This window comes from Hypomesus transpacificus, chromosome 19 (genome assembly GCF_021917145.1).
Source record: "Hypomesus transpacificus isolate Combined female chromosome 19, fHypTra1, whole genome shotgun sequence".
Classification (NCBI taxonomy): domain Eukaryota; kingdom Metazoa; phylum Chordata; class Actinopteri; order Osmeriformes; family Osmeridae; genus Hypomesus; species Hypomesus transpacificus.
Window position 1 is genome coordinate 13,740,586 of NC_061078.1, and position 21,258 is coordinate 13,761,843.

Genomic DNA, 21,258 nt, shown 5'->3' on the forward strand with positions numbered 1-21,258 from the left:
GGCTGGCTTAACTTCCCGCATTGTGGGGCCCCGGATTTGAAGCGTGGGGCCCTAAGAAAGACTTCAAGGCTAAAGTCAGCACGCCTGTAGCCGTGACAATCACACACACACTTGGGCTATTCTTAGGGTCACAATAGTTTTACCCCCCTCAGCACACACACACACACACACGTCACACCCATCTCTTCTGGCTTTCAGATACTAAAAGTTCAAACCTATACATCTTTGAGAGAGACTGTGTGTGTGTGTGTGTGTGTGTGTGTGTGTGTGTGTGTGTGTGTGTGTGTGTGTGTGTGTGTGTATGTGCAAGTTAAGAAATCCGCCTCCTGCCCATTTTCACCATGTGACACACACACACTCACACACACACACACACATACACACTCACACGTGTCCTAGAATGACCCTCTGCACTCCACTTATACTCATACAAACAGATAATCTCCGTAGACGCTGTTTACATAACAAGATATTTCAAGCTACCCTGACTTATGAACAGTGCAGAAATATGTAAGGTAACCATCTGGTCAAGGGAGATAAAAAATTGATAAAACACAAACTAATCATGCTCCCAACCTCTTATGTGCAAAATCCCATGAAAAATCTGTAATTCAATTATGGTCATTTCACAATAATGTTATACCACAGTATACAGTATTATACTGTATTTCATTTGAATGCGTGGCAGATACGTTCACTACCACTATGGCACAGAGTTTGTGTTCAGTGATGAGACACGTACCAGGAATGTATTGACCAACATACTGGACAACTGAGAGGGATTGTAAGTCCTTGGAACATTTCTTGTAACCTAAAATAATTCCTTCCACAGCGTTGTATCCTCTGAACCACATCAGAAAATGAAAACAATTGAAGCGAATCATGATGCTCCCTGACCTTGTTTGCAGTTGTGAAGCCTCTACTAATTGTTTATGTCTGTTTAATATATATATATATATATATATATATATATATATATATGTTTTTTTTACATCTTTGAGTTACATATTGCTAAATACAATCTCCATCAAATGCACTTTGATTTCAAGTGATTCATCTCGCCCATCTTCTTCTGGTCTCTCTTCAGTGCCCCTGCACTGATTGGTTTTCAAAATAGCAGTGGGCTTGTTCCACAGATGATTACAGGAAGGAGGAGCCTCTCTACTGCTTTGGCTGTGTTTGCGCTCTAATGCACATACAGAACAAATATCACTCCTGCAACAAAAAAAAAGAAGAAGAAAGAAAAAGAAGAAAAAAAAAACCCAATCTTCCTCGTTCCATCATTGACATGCCTCCTGATGTCCACCGCTCCCTGTCATGTGATGCAGCTGGTGTTTAATAGTGTCTCACATACACGGGTATGTATCCAGGATCTACAAGCATTCAGTGGTAATAGACCATCACTTTCACCCGCAGGAAGTGGCTAGCTGAATAGATTCTGCCGAGCTCTCGCTTTTACCCACACACCTCCATCACACTGGATAAGGAAACAACACAGAAGTCTGGGCTGTTTAGTCTTAAGGCCTGATTAAATGACCAACTGCTCATTAAGTGTCTGAAAATCCGACTGTTGATCTATTCATCGCTCCTTATAATGCCATTTGTAATTAGTACCTCCTTAAAACTCCATTTATTTCTTTGGACGCCAAAAAGAAATCAATACTTAACTGTATCTGCCCTTTAAGTTGGATAAAAGCCTCTCTTAAAGGGTCATAGTTCTGAGTGTCTGAGGTAATGGGCTAAAAGGGGATGTGTTTTTTTTCAGACGGCGAACAAGACATCTGAAACCTACAGGTCACTACCCTGAGCCTGGTTGGAGACACCCAGAGCATTACGGCAGCCAACCTCTGCTGAACTGTGACTGAGCTAGGACGAGGCAGAGGAGTCCAGGCAGCTCCTTATCACTCGGGAGCCGCGGCCAGGTCTATCTCTCCTCTCACTGGCCCGGTGCTGCTCACACCATCCTACGGCCGTGGCCGACTTCCATCTCAGCATCTCCGAGCAACACGTTCACATGGGACCAATTAATGCTGCCAGCCCTTGTCTGAATCACTCTATCAATTAGGAGCCACTGAGTATGTCATCACATACATTACTGCAGAGGCAGGCCTGGCTGCTGGGGTCGAGGTATGTCTCTCAGGAGAGGGGGAGGGAGAGAGAGAGGGGGAGGGAGAGAGAGAGAGAGAGAGAGAGAGAGAGAGAGAGAGAGAGAGAGAGAGAGAGAGAGAGAGAGAGAGAGAGAGAGGGGGGAAGGAGGGGAGGTGAAATGATGGTGAGGGAAGAGTGGCAACAGTGGGACTGGCTGCTGGACTAATCTGTGAGGACGGCGGTAATTAGGAGTCCCCCGAGGAATCCTAGCAAGGAGCCGGGTCTGACGTGTGAACATGACACTGGCAGCTAGACTGTCACAGAGATCCCCCCCCTCCTCCTCCTTGCAACACAGTCAGAAAGTTCAATCAATATTTTCAATCTCTCAGGATCAATCCGGCATCTGAACTCCGAGAGAAAGCTGTTAGCAGTGAGCGATATGTGTGAATGAAAAGAAAAACTTTGTGGACCCTGAAGTGTTCTTCTGCCTCCACTTCTCCCGTCTCTCTGCCTTTCCCTCCCATTAAAACCCCTCTCACTGACAAGCTGTAAGGGAATTGTACTCTTCGGTAAATTGACAACAACATTTCTAATGTCATGAACGAAGCTATGCAAATAGGTTTATTGTATACTTTTTCAAAGGCAAAGGGTCTTTGAATGTCTACAGGAAGCCCATGAAACAACACTCAAATGAAAGACAGACGTGCCTTTCTGTGAGAAAAACAGCCAAGGGCCCTGGGAGACTGCAAGGTTACAAGGTAAACCTCTTCTTTAAAATGCCAGCAATGAACCCAGTTATGATTCAGACTTGTAGCCCAGAGTAACATCTAAAAAGGGATTTGTATAGCAACAGCCACAAGTCGGCCGTGATCACTGAAGTGCACTAGTGTACATCTATAGAGGTTCAGATACCATCCGTACATTGATTATACAAAAGGATTTCATCAGAATAAAATGATCCAATCAGCGCAAAAGCAATTTCATCAATAGGAAAACAGTCTTGTGCGCGTCAAAGCTAATGTCCTCTTGAATGCTGTTCATAAGAGACGCTGCATCTTTAAGAAGAGCAGAGATCCAGGGTTTAAGTCAAACAAAAGCAACCAATTGGAAGCATGCAACCTGAAACCAGCTCAGCTTGGGGAGTCTCGCACAGCCAGCCAGGCAGGGACACACCCCATCGAGGCCCCGGCACAAGCAGCACAATCTGACGCACTTAACAGCCAAGCTCCTCTCGTAGACAGAGGCTACATTAGGGTGGGATCGGACTCTTCCCACAGTCAAATCACTCCGGTTGCCCCTGTCAACGGTGTGTGTTTTTAATCTCACAAGCCTGTTTGAGGCTTGTTTGCTCACTCTATATACATTTCATTTGAGTATTGTTTATGTACAGTATAATGAGGGCAGTAGCTGATGTATTTTTAAGCAAAAACCTAAACACTATTTCCACTTATACAGGGGGCACGGGGGGACATAACGTGACAAAATGAACAAGCGTTCACCAGCATTTGTAACTGAAGGGTTTGGTGATGTGTAAATGTAAGCAAAGACATGATGTAGATCATCCACACGTGCATCCACACGTGTTTTTACGAAGCCTGTAATATTGCTTTTAGCTTGTGTGATCAGTTGGCTTTAAAGATATATCTTTAGAGTTCATCCTGCTAACAAACCAACTACAGTACGCAGACCGCTTCTACATTACAACCTGATCATTCCCTCAATCACAAGCAGCAGATAAACACAAACCACATACAGTAAGGGACGTTTGGGAGGATTTCTCAGCATTCCACGTTGACACGAAAAAGCTTTCCAACGAGTTGCAAGAAAGCAGCTCTAACTTGAGCCTCTTTGTCGTGTGGTGGAGAGTAAGCCGTCTCTTTTGCACTATTTAAGCTCCTGTCAATAGCATCACATCACACACTGGTCAACAAATAACAACAACAGGAGCCCCAGGCCCTTGGCTCAGCCTGAGCAGCCAAGCGTGGCCTGACTCCCCCAACAACCTGGGGGTCTGCTTCCTTCAGCGCCCACCCAGCCAGGAGACAGGAATCTCAGACAAGCGGTAGCCTGCCAGGCTTGTGTCATACCTCACAGGCCGGTTCACCTGATGAACCGCATAGGTCCAGCTTGCACACTGGACAACAACCTCACGGGGTCTCACTGAGCAATGGAGACGCATTCAAATCAATCGTTTAGCCAACCCTGCTGCAAATGAAGAAATTACGACACAAAAGCAACAACTGGGTTTAAGTCAACAAGACCTGTGATGTTCAACTGTGTTTCACCTGGCCTCGCTAATGCTAGAAACTCAGTCTATTTAGAACCTCATCTCTCTCTCTCTCTCTCTCTCTCTCTCTTTGTCTCTCTCTTTCTCTCCCCCTTGCTCCGTCTCTTTATTGCCGGAGGCACAAACAACAACAGGTGCAGACAAGCAGTGGCAGGATTGTCAGCATGGAGCTTTGTTTAAAGTGACAGCATAAAGGCCACATGAAAAAAAGGTACCATCCTCAAATTTTACAAGCTGGGCTGGCATGTGCTTTTGAGCCTGTAATACTGCAACAGTCTATCTCTTAGAAAACTAAACTGAATTTGAAGGAGCAAACAATTGGTGGCTGTGTCCCTAACAGTAAATTAATTATGGCGACTGGACAGACAGACAGACAAACCGAGGTCTTCCACAGTGACCCGTGAAAACAAAATTACTTTGGCCTGTAACAACCTCTGAACCCGTACAGCTTTTGAATCCTTCTCCCTAACACATTATCCACGTCTAACCAGATGAGAGTACACTCACATTATACTTTTGAGAGTGTACTTCTTATATTGGAAAAGAAAAGCATAAAATAATTGGAATTTTTGGGGGACTGCGCATGCGTGTGAAAACACAGCAGTATGGCTCAGGAACAAAGAGGGGATTATTCTAGAGATGTGTGATGCCTTTCCGCCCTGAAGTTCCACACTCTCTCCATTCTGTGTGAATGCAGGTGACTCAGGGAGCCTGAGCTGATCCCAGAATTCCTCATTATCTGCCCAGCAGGGGACCCCAGGTCCGCAGCGTCCTCTCGCTCCGTCTAGGAGCGCGCTCCGCTAGCGAGGCGAGGCGAGCTCCAGAGGAGCCCAGCGCTGGGCTGTCGGGGCAAAGCCAGGTCTGCTCATTATGCCTAACTCATCCTTGGCATCGCTGCAAACCAAGTGCCACTTAGTACCCCCCCAGGAGGGGTGTAGACCAGGCCACTGATGAGATGACAGAGCACACGGCATTGCGGTAATGGGGAAGGAAGAAAAAAAAAGCTTTGCATCAAAAGACAGAGAGGGATAGAGGCCTCCGAACAAGATCACAATACCTCCTACTATCTAGGCCCTGTCGGCAGTGTCCAGGAGTGCGTTGTCCAGCTGAGCGGTTGGATTCATCTCCATCCTTGTCGGACCGGCATTGTAGTCATCAAATTGAGATGACAGAAAACGGTAAACATTTCCCACCTCAAACAGATGTACTGCTCATGTAGCCAAGGCTAGATATGGACCAATCACAGCCCTGCAAAGAAACGGCTCAGAGTTTCGGAGACAGATGGTCGTTTCACACATCATAATCATTACTGCCTGCCTGGGCTTTGCTGCTCTATCCAAAACATATTGTGATATTTAGACTGGTTTATGATAGCAGACACGCTGCTTTGTCTACAGTGATGTAAAGTGTCATAAAAATTGCTAGTGTGTGTATCCAACCAAACAAACTTGAGGCTTTTAACACGTCTGCAACGGAAAAATAGGCCTCATGCAGCCCTATACAGCTATGAGCGGAGAGAATGATGTATGTATGCGGACTTTATATATGGATAAAATGTTATCCCCAAAAAGATGACATACTATATCAAGGTAAGGACAAGAAATACAGAAATACAATCCATTGACTGACACCCCGATTTAACAGACAACACTGTATGTGTGATGCATGTCATTTCCTGCACGAAGCCCATTTCTGAAGCTAGGTTAATGCAGCTCCACAGCAGGGGGTGTATATAAGTAGGCAGCCTGAATGGAGCCCTCTGCCAGCCATAAAGGGTAGATGCCACTTTCTCACTGTGCTTGTCAAGATCCCCTCATCAGCCTAGGGCCAGAGCCAGGGCTGGGGGCCCTGCTTGGCTTCCACCCTGCAGCTGTGGCCTTCTCTACCTCAGCCCCAATCAGCCCCTGAGTCTGGGCAGGAAGCCAGGCCCTAGCGGACCCAGGGCATCAAGAAAGCCCTTCAGGTAAACACCATGATAAGCTAAGAAGCAGAAATTAGACATTGTTTTGAACCGAGAGGCAGTTGCTATAGAGACTGCTGCTAATTAACTGCTCTCGGCCCCTGGGTAACAAAGGGCTTAAGGGCACTCAGGACGGTTCCTCTTGTGATGGGCTTTGTGTTCAGAATGTTGTGCCATCCCATGGGTCTCTCATCACTCAAATACCTGCGCCTCCCTCCTATCAACCCTCCTTCCATCCTCCTCTATTCCAAGATGCCAGGAGAGGTTCCGGGCTTGTCTGTGGGTGTCTTCCTATCCCCATGTGGACCAGGATTACTGGGGGGGGACGGGGGACGGTGGAAGCTGCAGCACGGTTGGCAGAGCCTCGCCCTCTTAAAACACAAATCACTGCTGTGTCTCAGACAAATCAATGCCCTCCATCAGCGTGGAGGGGCCACTTCATGGGTTTCTCATCATCTCTGGTGGCATTCTGAAGTGATGCCCTGCAAGCAAGGAGCGCCTCGCTAATGGCAATCGGAGGCACGCCGCGAGGAACAGACCCATGTTCACATGGTAAACAACAGCGCTCAGTGTTTTGAGTGGGTGTGGAACAGGGGAGCAGGGCCAGCTTGCTATGCTGGAGAGCGACATCGAAAGATGGGGGGCCTCTCTTGCCGTGAGTGATTCCTCGTGAACAAGTGCGCCCCAGCCTCTGGAGATCAGCAGTTCATCCAATGACTGTAAACAATGCAGCAGGCCTCCTATAGCTGTCTGAAGGGGCTAGGGGACAGGAGAGAGGAGAGAAGGTGAGAGATTCCTGGGGGAGAAGAGGAGGTCTGCTCGTGAGATTCCTCCCAGCTCCCCAGTCAGACACTGTGTCTCCTGTTAGACAACATTAGCTTTGTTAAACTAGTTGCATGTCTCCTTGCTATTTCCAACACTAGGGGCCTGACCCAGGTCGCACACACCGCACTAAACATAGCGTATCTACAGGTTGACTTCTCTACGTCAAGATCATCAAGATTCATTCACATTTTAAATATTAATTATTCATAAATGTTGTCTGGCATTCTGATTCGATTTGTGTCCTCTATTGAACACGCTTATTGTTCTATAATAACTACTGATGAATGAATTGATTGATTACACATACATTTATCATACTTTTCCACATTAACCTTTAATAATTAACATTCACTATCCATAAATTAACATTCACCACCCACTGTCTCCTTTCCATCTGGAAAGAGCTTGCTTCATGGCTGAGTGAGTATTGGAGCTCACAGTTCATAGCGTGATGAGTTTGGCACTAGGACCCAGCAACAGCTGCAGGGTTGAGCAGCAGGCCCTTCCCACCAGACAGAGCAGCCACACACATACACACGCACACACACATACACACGCACACACACATACACACGCATATACATGCATACACACACACATGCATACACACACACACACACACTAGTTCCAATCTCCTCCCCTCCATGGAGACCCGCCAAACTTTGTGTTAGTGAGAAAAAGAAGACCACATCCAATTTCTCCAATTTACAAACAAAAAAACTACAAAAAAAACCCTGGCCTGTCTCTTTCAGACAGCCATACATTGGCAGTCAATCCTGTTTCAAATGTTATAAGAGCATAACAACATGTGTAGGTTGTGGACACAAACACCCCATTAGCCACAGTTACATCCCAGTCAAATGTTTGCGCTCTCTCTCTCTCTCTCTCTCTCTCTCTCTCTCTCTCTCTCTCTCTCTCTCTCTCTCTCTCTCTCTCTCTCTCTCCCTCTCTCTCTCTCTCTCTCTCTCTCTCTGTGTGTGTGAGCGTGTGTCTGACAGGTCTGTCTTTGTGCACTGCTCTGAGCCACCGTGAAAGAGTACTCCCGGGGACACAGAGGATTTTGCTCCTGAGTAAATATGCAACCGGATACTACACACATCTGGTATGGTTGACCTCCACTCAATCCCCCTGCTCTCGGCCAGGTCAAGGTACATTCAATACCCCCAAACAACAAAACCACGGACAGAATAGAAGAAAACAATACGCTATATGTACTTAGTGTACTACACTGACACCAAGAAGAAGTGTGACTTTCAGACTTTTGTGTTTCTTTCAGAAATATGTAGAGTCACCGTGCCCGTGGTAAGAAAGAAGAAGTGTGATGTCAACTTGTCATTGACATGTCAAGGAGCATGAATCAGACATGCGTCGAGCCAAGGACACAAATCTAATCTCCAAATCCAACTTTTGTTCTTCCTGACTTCATATCATTGGCTACCAGAGAGCAGAATCCTCACAGCTTATTTGAAGATGTATTTGGTGATGTCCTGCACGCACTAGTGAGTCTAGTACTTTGCGCTAATCATTTAAAACTCGGTAGGCAAACGTATTTGTCATGCTCTAATCCAGAACAGGGGGAGTGTGAGCGAGTTTCTTTGGCACTCCCAGTCTGAGTGGAGCAGAGAGGAGTGGAGGGAGAGCGAGGGAGGGAGGGAGGGAGGGAAAGGGAGGGAGGGAGGGAGGGAGGGAGGGAGGGAGGGAGGGAGGGAGGGAGGGAGGGAAAGGGAGGGAAAGGGTGGTGTGGTCTGAAGCAGTCTCTTTGTACAGGCAGCTGAGGGTCTGCGCAGCGACTCCTAGACTTTACATTTCGTTTGGCCGGAGGGGTCACATGACAGCTGCAAACGAACGCCCCGAGGGGCTTTCTGCTTTCACTTGACACTGACAGGCTGTGAGATAGTCCAACACTGCAGAAAGAAAATATTCCCTCTTTCCATGACATCACCCAGCCAGGAATGGGGGAAGGGAGGGGGGTGGGGGGGACGGGCACAGCTGGTGGCAGCCGCAGTACCATCTGCTCCAGACTAATAGTTCATGCTGCTTTACTTATAGAATCTTACTATTGCAGAGCAGGGAAATTAATGTATGGTCATCCCCTAGAAAGCCGAGGGACCCCCGATTGAGGGCTCGCAAATTAAGTGCTAACAAACTATTTTCTGATTGACAATCTCACTCACATTCGGTTGTTTTCTCATCTTTTTTCTCACATCGTCACATCTCCAGTTACCAACGGCATCCTGGTCCGTTTTCAAAAGCATGAAACGAACCGATATAAAAAAAAAAACCTAACCTTTAAATGAAAGAACGCAGACACACGCACACGCACACACAGGTGGCACTCACCATACATCTTGCCCTCGTCAGACAGGATGATCTTCCTGCGGCCGCAGGGGGGGTAGATGGCCAGGGCCTCCTGGAAGCTCTGCTCGATGTCAGGGCTCCACACCCCCTCCGCGTCGTTGTCCATGGGCTTGTCCGCCGAGTCACTCATCCTCTCCATGTCCTCGGCAGGGCTCTCGCTGCCGCTCCAGCTGCTGGGATCAATGGTGGCGCTGGGGCTTTCCAAGCCGAAGCCTGGACCAGACTAGGGAGAGACCTGGAATTCCCAATAAACAAACACAAGCCACCCGTCAGCTCTCCAGTCCAGAGCGCAGACATCTGCCTGCAGCAGGACAACCCTCAGCCCAGGCACACTGCTGCCTGCTGGACAACAGCACGGCCAGGAGAGCGCCAGGGCGGACATGGGGATCAGCCAGACAGTTGTTGGGCTGATCTACCCAGGATGTTGTGTTTGGACTGGGGGACAGTTCTGCCAGGAGTGACAGCACTTTTGCCATGAGAGTATATGTATTATTTTGGCCAAGAAGCTGATTTAAAGACACACACACACCAGCGGGGACGATTTCTGGTCTGTCACATGGCATACGAGGTCATCTGAACAGTACTGGGGAGAACTGGTCTTTAGGTTGGGGAACACAACTCAACGCAATAAATATGTAACCCAATGGACAGAGATTTATATTTGCGCACAAGTAGTTCCTTCAGTATTCCAGAGCGTCTCACCTTTCTGTAAGGCCACAGGAGAGAATGCGGGCTGTTACTAGATGGCTATGTGAGGATGTCTGAGAGTTTAATGTGAAATGACAGAATCCCACTCAGCCAGTGCACCTGGCACCTGGCAACTGAGCAGAACCTAAACCTCTGTTTAAAGGAGGTAAATCTGAACCATACCAACCTCAAGTGAAGTTGGGTAGAGAGTTTATGAAGCACAGAGAAAAAGAGCACATCATAAATCCCCCACACTAAAAACAAATGGCACACACAATTACTCCTTAACCGAACAAGAACAACCATTTTTACATTTGGAATTTAAATGATAGACAGCAGTGGGACTTAAAGTAATTCTCAATTTTGATGTAGGCCAAGTAAACAAATAACTGAATTTCATTTCCATTAAAAATGAATGCCAGCTGATAGATTGGGGGCAAAATACGTGGAAAAAATCTAATTCAAATTTGTGGCAGTGAAGAACCTAAACTGAAGTAGCTATCTAACTCAATCAACATTTCCAAAAAAGAGACCCGTAAAAAGGTTTTGAAAACAAACATTATCTTTGTTTGCTGAAAGGTTTAGTCTTAACAAAAAAAAAAACTTGCTCAATGTTCTGTACTTCTCTCATCCCCTTACCCTGCTCCAATCTCTCAGTCCACCTCCTTCCTTAGCCTACTCTCTCCCTCCCTATTTTCCTCCCACTCTTTCTCTCCCTCCCTCCCCGCTACCTCCCATTTTCCCTCCCCATCTTCCTCCCTCCCTACATCCCACTCTCCCTAACCTCCTCTCTCCCTCCCTCCAGACAACCGCTTCCTCTGCCGGCAAGATCCTATTCAAGCAGCACAAGCTGTTGTGGAGTGGGACTAGGAGCATATGTTTCTTCTAGAATGTCGGTTCATAAAGGGGGAGGGGGGGGGATGGGAGCAAGCTGTTGGGGGGGAAAAAAACTCTCCCAGAGTGGAGAGAGCTTTTACTGAATTCCGTTTTTGTGTGCTGACTGCTGACACTGCAGAACTAACTCACAGACTGATGAGGGAGGGGAAAACTCCTGTTTCCACCACAAATGGGCTGGGTCTGTGACTCTGTATCGCCCTCTCGTTCTCTCTTTCTCTACCATGACTCTCCTCCCTGAATCATGAACTACACTGATAATCACTCCCAGAATGGATGTGGACATTATGTGATAGGAATTCCCCATCGCTCCCAGAAAGAAGACTTCTTTCCTTAGTCTACGAGTGAAACCATCCACATTTCTACAGCTTTGAAAAACATAATTGGTTAACTCATGTGCCTTACCGTTTGTACTAAACTGCTCTTCAATGACTTGACACAACAAAATTATATATCTTTGCCACATTTAGCTTGGCCAGAGCTAAGCTAAAACAACTTCTCTTTTTTTACGGTCTATACCAGCTCAAGATTTCCCTCGGAACTACAGAGCCAGCAGTGTCATTAGGACGGATCCACAGTGAGCATCCAAGCAATCCAACCAGCCTGATGTTTCGCCTTTCTTCCACAGGTGGTTTCCCCTGGCGCGTCACTCCAGGAAATGAATACTAGTACGGTGAAACACGCAATGAATTATTGAACCCTCTACCCCACCCCCTGTCCCACAACAAAAAACAACTGCACTTCAACCACAACTACAATTCACTCCACCACTAGGAGAGTAAAACAGACCTTGGATTCTCTGACAGTAACATAAACAAACAAAGCAAATGTTAGGTAAAATCCTGACATGTGAATGGGGAAGTAAGCTCAATTGTAGTTTCTATGTGTAGATACAGTAGTTGTTCTGGCACTGCCTGCCTGTCATCCGTTTCCCAAGACTTAGCCGAGGTAGGTGGACAAAAGCATGTGCTGTTGGATTAACCCGAGAGAGGAAAACTAAGAGCGTCTGCTAAATGACTAAATGTAAAACAGCAGAACCCTCTGCATGCCATGTCACCACAAAGGCATCAAAAGACCAATGCATCCCAGGACATCAAGTGACCACATCCCCACTGCCAACGGAGGCAATTCAATCACCAGTCACACAAATCCAAATACTATATGTAAAATGTTAAACCTATTTTCACGTTATTATTCTCACTATAACCAAGGTTGCATCTTTGCCAGTTCATTTTCTTTAGGCAGACTGGATGAAAGAATACATTATCAAGAGTAAAAGCATCATTAGGAATTAGAGTAAAAGCCCTATCTATCTTGGTTCGTGTAGTAAAGATCTTCACCTTGCTCTGTCATTAAGACATTGAAGTCTATTAACCTGGACATGTGTTAGAGAACATCCGCAAAATCAATAGTCTTAAACCCTCTCCGTCATGAAACATGGGCCGTACTCACTCCACAGTCATTTGGCTTTACTATAAATCTGCTTCAATTATTTACCTTTCCTGCACCCTTTTTCTTAAACAACCTGTCTCAGGAGGACTGGGTTCTAAAAGGATCTCAGCTGTGTCTCCAAGCTGAGGAAGGGTCTCCTTTTGCCATCAAGAGGAGAGGTAGGTTGGGTCAACTCCACTACATTCTGTTCTTTAACCTCCGCTTCATTTGTCTCCTGACATCACACAACAGTAGCTGAACGGCGTTGAACTGCATGACAATATCATGAAAGCATTTCTTCCTTTATTTGTATTTATTTGACGTACATTCAGTCTTTCCATGTACAGCACGCAGGTTTCTACATCATATTAAACATTATAAATATAGTGAATACTATAAACCTATTGGATCTATAGGGCAACATCAAATTCTTATGGTAAAAAAAGAATGGCTTCGAAACTATTTCCTCACAGGCCTGTGAATTGTCACATCTCTAGTCTAAGTTGACAAACAAACACAAGGGACATGTTGTTTTTAAACGCCTCTCTTTACTTACGAACGCAGCATGGACCACATCTCCCAAGATATACTCCTAAATGGTCTCCATAAGGTATTTATCCATGCCCCTTTCCCTGTTCACTTACTGAGTGTCACTTATTGCAGAAGAGCTTCAAGGTATTTCCCAATGGGTCATATTAAAACCATCTGTCAAATATGCACCAAATCAACATGTGAATGAATAGTCTTTGTAGTTGATTTACAACAATTAGACAGTTCGACTATGATATGTAGCACAAAATTATTTCTGAATAATCAGAGAATATAATAAGACTCAATCCTTCAGCCGTTAAAGGTATGCAATGCAGGACTAGCTGGCTGTGAGGTTTGGGCCAGGCAATAGACGACTGTTGTGATTAGAGCAATATGTCTCCAGATGATTCTGAAGTGCTGTTGTTTGTCCAGGCTGTTGTGGCAGATGGGGGAGAGAGATTGGTCATGCAACAATCAGGGCTGCACTTCATTCTCCAAGCAGTGAAAACATTTCAAACATTTCAAACAAATGCGGAACAAGGCTGCATACCACAGTGACCTCAATAAATAATCTTCCACTCCTGATACTCTGATAAGACACTCTGTGTGATAACCCTTCATCTATATATATTTATATATATAATTTGTATTTGTACGTATTTTGGGGGGGAGAGGGGGTGAAGAAAGGGGCAAGTTGTAAATTGTAAACCTTCAATTTACAATTTGCCTCAAGAAATAGGGTGTCGTTAGGAAATACTTTGTGTCAGTAAGTATGTCCAAGAAGAAACAAACCAATGTATCATTTTCAATCATTAGCAAGCATTTCAATACAAATATTGCACAAGTCTGATAAACCACTTCTTAAATTAGCTGGCAAACAGCGTGCCTACAAAAACAAAAAGAGGTTTAATAAAAATGCACTGAGGCTCTAATGTAGCGGTGGGGTTTGGTAGAAGCTCTTCAGTATGAATCCATTAAAACATTACACCTATTAGTACAAAAATACTCAAACAATACAGACACCTGCATCTTCCAGCAGGTAGGGAACATGCTGGCCTTTGGGTCGTTTTAGCTTGCAGGATTTTTTTATCAAACAAACTAAATAATATGAATCTCCCAGATCACTGTTCGAGCCATACCTTTTACAAAGTACATGATGACAGCACACACAATAGGTAACTCTCAACAAGCACAACATCAACATATTTCCTCCACCTATATTTTCAACTATTGACATACAATGGATTGAAGCTCTATAAAAACATGTCAAAGCATACACTGAACTGCATGTTTAAGCTTTTCAACTTTTACAAAGATAGTCAATGTTCAAATTGTATTTACTAGGCAAGATAGGCAAGAAAGTCTTCCAAAAGAAAGCGTATTCACTGCCAATGACCCTAAATGATATCTTCCCACAAAAGACTCCACCCGTGTCTGTGTTCCCAAGTTAAGTTCTCCAGAGGCCCTTCCCCTTGCTGACAAGTCTAACTCACTGAAGCCAGGATGTGTTCCTACACGCCTCTTTCACAACTCACAGCCATCTGCACCAACACACGCACATACACATGTACAGAGATACACACATACACACACACACACACACATACATACACTTCCAAAATTGGGGATTTGGATCCATCCAAAAAAAATGATGGGAACTTAACAGGATTCAGTATGTGGTTGTTGTTTGATGGTAGGATTTTTTGTATATGTTTTGGTTGACAGACAAAGAGAGAGAGAGAGAGAGAGAGAGAGAGAGAGAGAGAGAGAGAGAGAGAGAGAGAGAGAGAGAGAGAGAGAGAGAGAGAGAGAGAGAGAGAGAGAGAGAGAGAGAGAGAGAGAGGTGGACTGATATCGACTAACTGAGGACTGGAATCCATGTAGACAATGAGCAAAGACTACAACCATGAGAAAACAACAACGGCATGTTTCGTAGCAGTCCTAGAGTCCGAAGAGTGGCTAAGCTGAGCATTCCAAGATATATGGATCATTATGGAATTTCACTGTCATTACTGTACATGTCACTCTTCCAAAGCCATTGAATGTTCTGAGATAGTGCATTGAAACAGCCTTAACAGCTTAATTAACCTCCTTAAGTCCTAATCTATATTAAACCTGACCATAAATGATGAATACAAATACAAAGAACATTGCTTGAATGATTCAAAAGGTTTCTGTACATTCGCCTATCGCAAAATCCAATTTAACTGACCTAGAAAATTACATCTCTTGAATCTGCCTTTCCAGAATCCTCCAGAAAGGCTCCTTTCTGTGTGAGAGTGAGCATGTTTAGTTCTGCCGTGTGGGTCACACGTCCTTTATTCCCCAGGAGTGGGCTGTTCTGACGAGGGAATCATTATCGGCCCATCACAGATCCTCCCATGGAACATGCCACACTCCTTGTTAATTCCTCATGCTCCTGCTCTGTTTATAGATTTTACACATCCTCAGGACACTGTGCTACTAGACCTTGTTTGTTGGAAAACCTCATGGATTATAGAGTGTTAGTGTTCGATGAGTGCAAATGTAAAAAATAACTATGTTAGAGAGCGATGTTTTTTTTATTTTATGACTTTTCTGCTCATGTTGAGTCAATCCTATCAGTTATGATAAAAAAATATCCCTGCACTTGCTCGGATTGTAATTAAAATATACAAAAAATACGAATGCTTGTTTTCTCTTCCTCTTTTGCCACCATTCTATTCACTCCCTGTCGTCCTATGATATCCTTCTGAGCTACAATAAGGTTGAAGCAGCCTACATTGGATTCTGACTTGATGCCCATTGAGCTGGTCTCCTAGTGTCTGAGAATCTGAACACTAATTGTGTTAGGGAGAGGTAGGAATTTCACCTGTAGACATACTTGAAGCCACAGATAATTGCATCCTCCTATCTCTCCTATGTCCGCACCATGGAAATGGTCTTATTAGCAAGATAAAAGGAGAGGGGATCAGGGCAACAAGTGACTGCATTGGCTATAGTTGGCTATAGCTGTGACCAGGCATTATGGGATATGACACTTATAGCAGATTATATAAACCACTCTCATTTACCCTAAACTGGAATCCAGCTCTTTAAATTAAGAGAAGCCATTTCACCCTTACACCAACCAAGGTAATGAAATAGCAAATGAGAGGTCTTAAATGTAATTTTCCATGTGGAGTCCTTTTGTGCTGTTATCTCGGGGGGTGCGATAATGATTCCGTGAATGGCTTTTGCGCACCCCATAATGACCCATAGCAGTTAAGGCCGCACTGTGAAGAACTATAATTACCATGTGATTACAAAACTCGATGTTCACTGTGTGTTTTAAAACCCTACTCTGGCCTTTGGTTAATTATTTTAGTAATGCTGAAAGTATTCCAAAACCTTCATGTTTGAAACAAAAAGTAGCCCATTATGCATATTTACAAGGATGGAACATTACTGAGATTCCACTTACTTGTACATTTCCTGTCATCAAAACACATTCATTATCGGTGGAATGGCATGTATTAGAATAAAGAAGCAAAACAAGCCTCTGTTCGACACAGACCTTGGGAAATAAAGTTTCAGGCAACTGAAGAATATTTTGAATAGGATTAACGAAATAGATGAAGGTTCAGTTAAAGTGATAAAGACTTTAGTAGTATTGAATTTCTGAATATCTTTGTTTAGAAAAATGTAAAATCAGAGTTTCAAACAAATAAACAATAGAATCCCCCACCCATAATATGAAAGTGCACTTCCTCCACAATGTGTCTTGACACTTAACCTTGTACAGGAGAAGAAAAACAGGTGATAGATGGGGGAAATGACCCTAACAATCAGCGTAATTAGGGTAAAATTGCAAAGCGGTCTGTATTAATACAGTATACAAGCATGTCCTGTTGTCCACAGGACAAAACGATTGATCTACTTTGTATTGGATTTTCCTCCAGGTCTCATGAATAAATCTCTAGGGCACAGAGTGCTGATGAGTGAATGAACAAGCTTTTCAATACCAATCTCCAGATGCAGGCCGCGAAAGGTCCAGTGCATTCGCGGCTAATGCCTCCTCTGTTATTGGCAACTGTCAAGCGTTTATTTCATGCTTCTTTAAACCAGCAGGCATGGGTGCCGTGAATCCGTCTGATAATATCCCACTCAAATCTGAGGCCTGGAGCCTCACGGCCAGCACCCTACCAATGGGCCCCTAGGGGATCAATCTCTGCTCGCCGCAGAATGGGATTGATTTACAGAGACTGTCAAGGCAGCTCACCCCACCTGCATCAGTCTGATGGGAGTCAGGTGGCTAGTGCATACGCCACTCTGTCACCCCATCAACTGTGGAGGCAGCGCATGCTGAAGATCACTATCACTCTGCAAGAGCATGCCAATCATGTCACTGCTGATCCAGTGTTCCTCCAGACCACAGAGATCCTGTGACTAAATATCTGAAATGAGACATAAACATTTTCCAATCCAACAATAACAATGACACCATCCATGCATTTGATGACTTGATTGTCCTGTCTCAGGCTGTCACAAATATGCGGTGCATTCCGGAGTCTGCACATGCACACATCACAGTAGTGTGAGGAGAGACAATAGAGAGCACATACAGCTCAGGAAATTAAAGCTGTAAATAAAGGTCTACCAGATAAAGGATCCCTTGACAGTTATGAGAGCAGCGCAGGGATAGAGGGCTGGAGGACTGTAGGACTGGGGGACTGGGGGACTGGAGGGCTGGAGGGCTGGAGGGCTGGAGGACTGGAGGACTGGAGGGCTGGAGGATTGGGGGACTGGAGGATTGGGGGACTGGAGGGCTGTTCGACTATAAGGGTGGAGGACTGGAGGGCTGGAGGACAGGAGGACAGGAGGGCTGGAGGTTTGGGGGACTGGAGGGTTAGAGGACTGGAGGGTTAGAGGGCAATGAGACTAGAGGGCAGCAGGACTGGAGGGCAGTGGAGCCAGGAGGGCAGTGGAGCCTGGCCATGGAGTCTCGGTCATGACACGTGTGGACGGGCATGAAAACCTAATCATAGTGATGGGCCACCATCTGCATTCAGTGTTACATCCCACCCTCTACTCTTTCCTAATCTCCTCTTTTCCCCAGCCATGCCATCCTCTCTACTTTGCTCCTCTCCACTCCTTTCCCCTCTGTCATGTCCCTCTCTTCTCCTCTTGTACCCTTCCTATCTCATCAAAAAAGCTGTCTGTTTGGGCTTCCATCTGCCATAAACCACCCCCTCCTCCTGAGCAGCTAGTGGTGAAAAGGTCAAATGGAATTTTCTCAAAACTATTTTGTTTGCTGTTCATTGTATGGCGGATGCTGTCCAGTTTATTGGTACTTAAAGGAGAGCTTGGCCAGATGTGACACATCGTCTTCACAGAGCTCCAAGGTAATTTGATGGGCAAAAATTCCTTTCCGACCTACCATGGTAAGTACATATTGGGCTGTTGTATGAGACAAATAGCATATAAATCTGCCAGTGGATCAAATTGAAACACAACCTGACCTAAGGTCTTTTGTACTTTGAAAGGAAACAATAAACAGCATTTCAATAACCTACTTCAATAAAGTTTGCATTCAGTTTATAAGCCTTTCCAATTAAGGATGCAGCGCTTTCACTATTATTTTAAAGCAACTATTAAATCTGTGTTCACTTTGCCAACACCCATTTCTCTATTGAAGACAAAAATTGAATGCAGTAAAAATTCCCTCTTTCCGCTTTTAAATTCCTCACCTTCAAAACAATATTACAGGATGAATATTGGGCACAAAGGACTGTAGATATAAAAACAAGATTTTGGTTAGAACATCTAGTGACTGCCCAACAACCTTCTGAGGACATACATTGCTGTAGTACTTGGTCAAGTAACTCCAGCATGCACACAAAACAAATGGACCAAAGCAGGATGCATCGTTCTCGGATGGAGCAGTTAAACTGTTTATGAGGTGTAATCATATTATCTATCCCAGCATTCCCTGCTGTACGTGCTCTCTATTTACATACACACTGACTTAGTAAGTTAAAGAAACTGAAACGCTGAAATGCTGTGCCCCAGATAGAGTTCAACCTTATTCACTGGGCAGAGCCTGCATACTAATGTTGAGGACCACCTCCGAGTGTTTCTGTGTTTCGGACGAAGCCAGGGCAGCTCGGGGGCAAAGAGAGCCTGTCTGATCTCTGTCAGCCATGATAACAATACAGCAGCCATTAATGAAAGGCCTTGTAGGGATTTATTACAAGGACTAGGGAATACGGTGCCAGAGAGCTTGGACGGCCCACATTTGAATACAGCCCACAAATTATAAACAGTTTCAGTAAATGAAGTGACTGAGAACCTTTGTTCCACGGGTGTACATCTCCTCAAATATATTTTGCTAGTGGAAGGCAGCATGCTCTAAACCACGGCTGCTAGCCCCATAGCACAGCCAATACTGGGCAAGGAAGTTATTGAAGCCTGGATTTCCTGCTTTCAGCTGTGGCCAAGAACTAGAAGGTTTATAGTGGTTTCAGGAACTGACTCATCAAATGAATCATGGATTAAATATTCCTTTTCATCTGTTTCATGATCGTGGGATAGCTCATTTAGCTCACTTTTCAGAAGTTACAAGAGTGAGAAAACAGGGAGGCTATGTCCAACAATGTCACAATGACTTCTGTGTCATTATTGTTTAATGACACAGTGATTAAGACATAATTTGTTTCTTCATTATTTTCTTTCCTGAGAAGCTGACTGAGGCTGACATATGGTAAGAATTATGAGACTATAATTGCAAAGTGCTGAAACAGTGGTTTCTTTACTGTATGACTTCTAAAGATGAGGAAAGCTCTTACATTTTATGTTTCTCTCTCCCTCTTATTTCATCCCACATCTGCTTTGCAAGTATATCCCAGTACAACACAATACAGCATCGTAGTTCATCTAAAACACGTTCATGGTCTTTTTTGAAAGTAAACATCATGACAAATGAGAATAAACAAAGGGATATATACATATACATATATATGCTGTTTGTCACAATTACATATATGGAGAAAAAGTGCACAGTACTTTCAAAGGCAGTTGACAAGGCCAAAGTGCACTCAGTAGCTGGCAGTCATTTTATGGCTGCAGTGCTGAAGCTGATTTACTTAGATGACGTCAGTGGCTTTGAGCCAGCTTTTTCTTTTGGTGGCACTCTACGCCGGCCTCTCTGAGGCCTAACTCAAACTGTTGAGCAGCAGACCATACTCAACAATTCCCTTTCTGAAGCAGGGTTTAACTCAGGGCACAGACAGCCAGCAGCGATGCAGCTGGTCTGTCTTCTGATGCAGCATGCTTCCTCCCCTACAACAGGTACACCAATGCTTTCAGGTGGCCCTGACCCTGCACATTTACACATTGTATTCAGTACATACATAACAATTGACAATGACACTGCCAATAATCCTGTGTTCATTCAATCAATGACTCTGATGTCCTTGTTTTTGTCTTGTCATAAAATGACAATACCTGCTAGGCATTTTTACAAAAAACTGACATGAATGATGATTCTTAAGATTCTTAAGATTCGGAAATGCAACAAATGTGAAGGGAAGCAATAGTGTTCTTACGGAGAATAGTGTTCTACAACTGTGTCCACTGTCTACATAAAATGTGTAAAGTAACAATTTCTGAAGAAAAGAAAAACGAACATGGAACATCCAAAAGTTTCCATTGCATTCTTTTTTCCTACGTTGAATCTTAATTTGCTTCAACCACAGATGTTTTTTATTAGGAAATTATGTCTTTGCAGACTATCAGAGTCAGGATGTGCCTGTTTGCTTTGGGCTTCATCCCAGCAGAGTGCTGCTTCACAATGCCTTGTGGCTACAGAGGGTGAAAACCCACAGGCTGGTTCTAAGTGGAACACTACATGAAGACTCATGTTCTGACCATTCCTCTCTACTTACTGCATGTACAGTAGGGCCATATTATTTCATTACATTAATTAATCAAGAGAATAATCAGGTGTGAAGTGTATATCACTATACATGATGCTGGTAATTAGCATATACCGTAAACTCAGAATTTATATGACACATACATTATGACACAACTATGTTTTGTGCCATTATCAGAACATGCCATTATAATTCAGCAAGCATCAATTATATGCTTTTTCCAAAATAGTACAAATTCGTTTTTAAAACCCTTCGGGTTCAAGATACAGCAGGAGACGCTGAACATCATTTCCTATATATAC

General features: G+C 44.4%; 1 protein-coding gene across 7 annotated transcripts in view; it reads right to left on the reverse strand.

Annotated features, from left to right (window-relative positions):
- The window catches only part of tead1b (TEA domain family member 1b), a 43,931-nt gene that overhangs the window by 19,290 nt on the left and 3,383 nt on the right, over positions 1 to 21,258 (reverse strand). For all 7 annotated transcript variants that reach the window (XM_047041573.1, XM_047041572.1, XM_047041570.1 and 4 more), the window contains exon 3: positions 9,501 to 9,753. In XM_047041573.1, coding sequence (XP_046897529.1) covers positions 9,501 to 9,657 — 157 coding nt within the window. In that variant the 5' untranslated portion in view covers positions 9,658 to 9,753. The remainder of the gene's footprint in view (positions 1 to 9,500; positions 9,754 to 21,258) is intronic.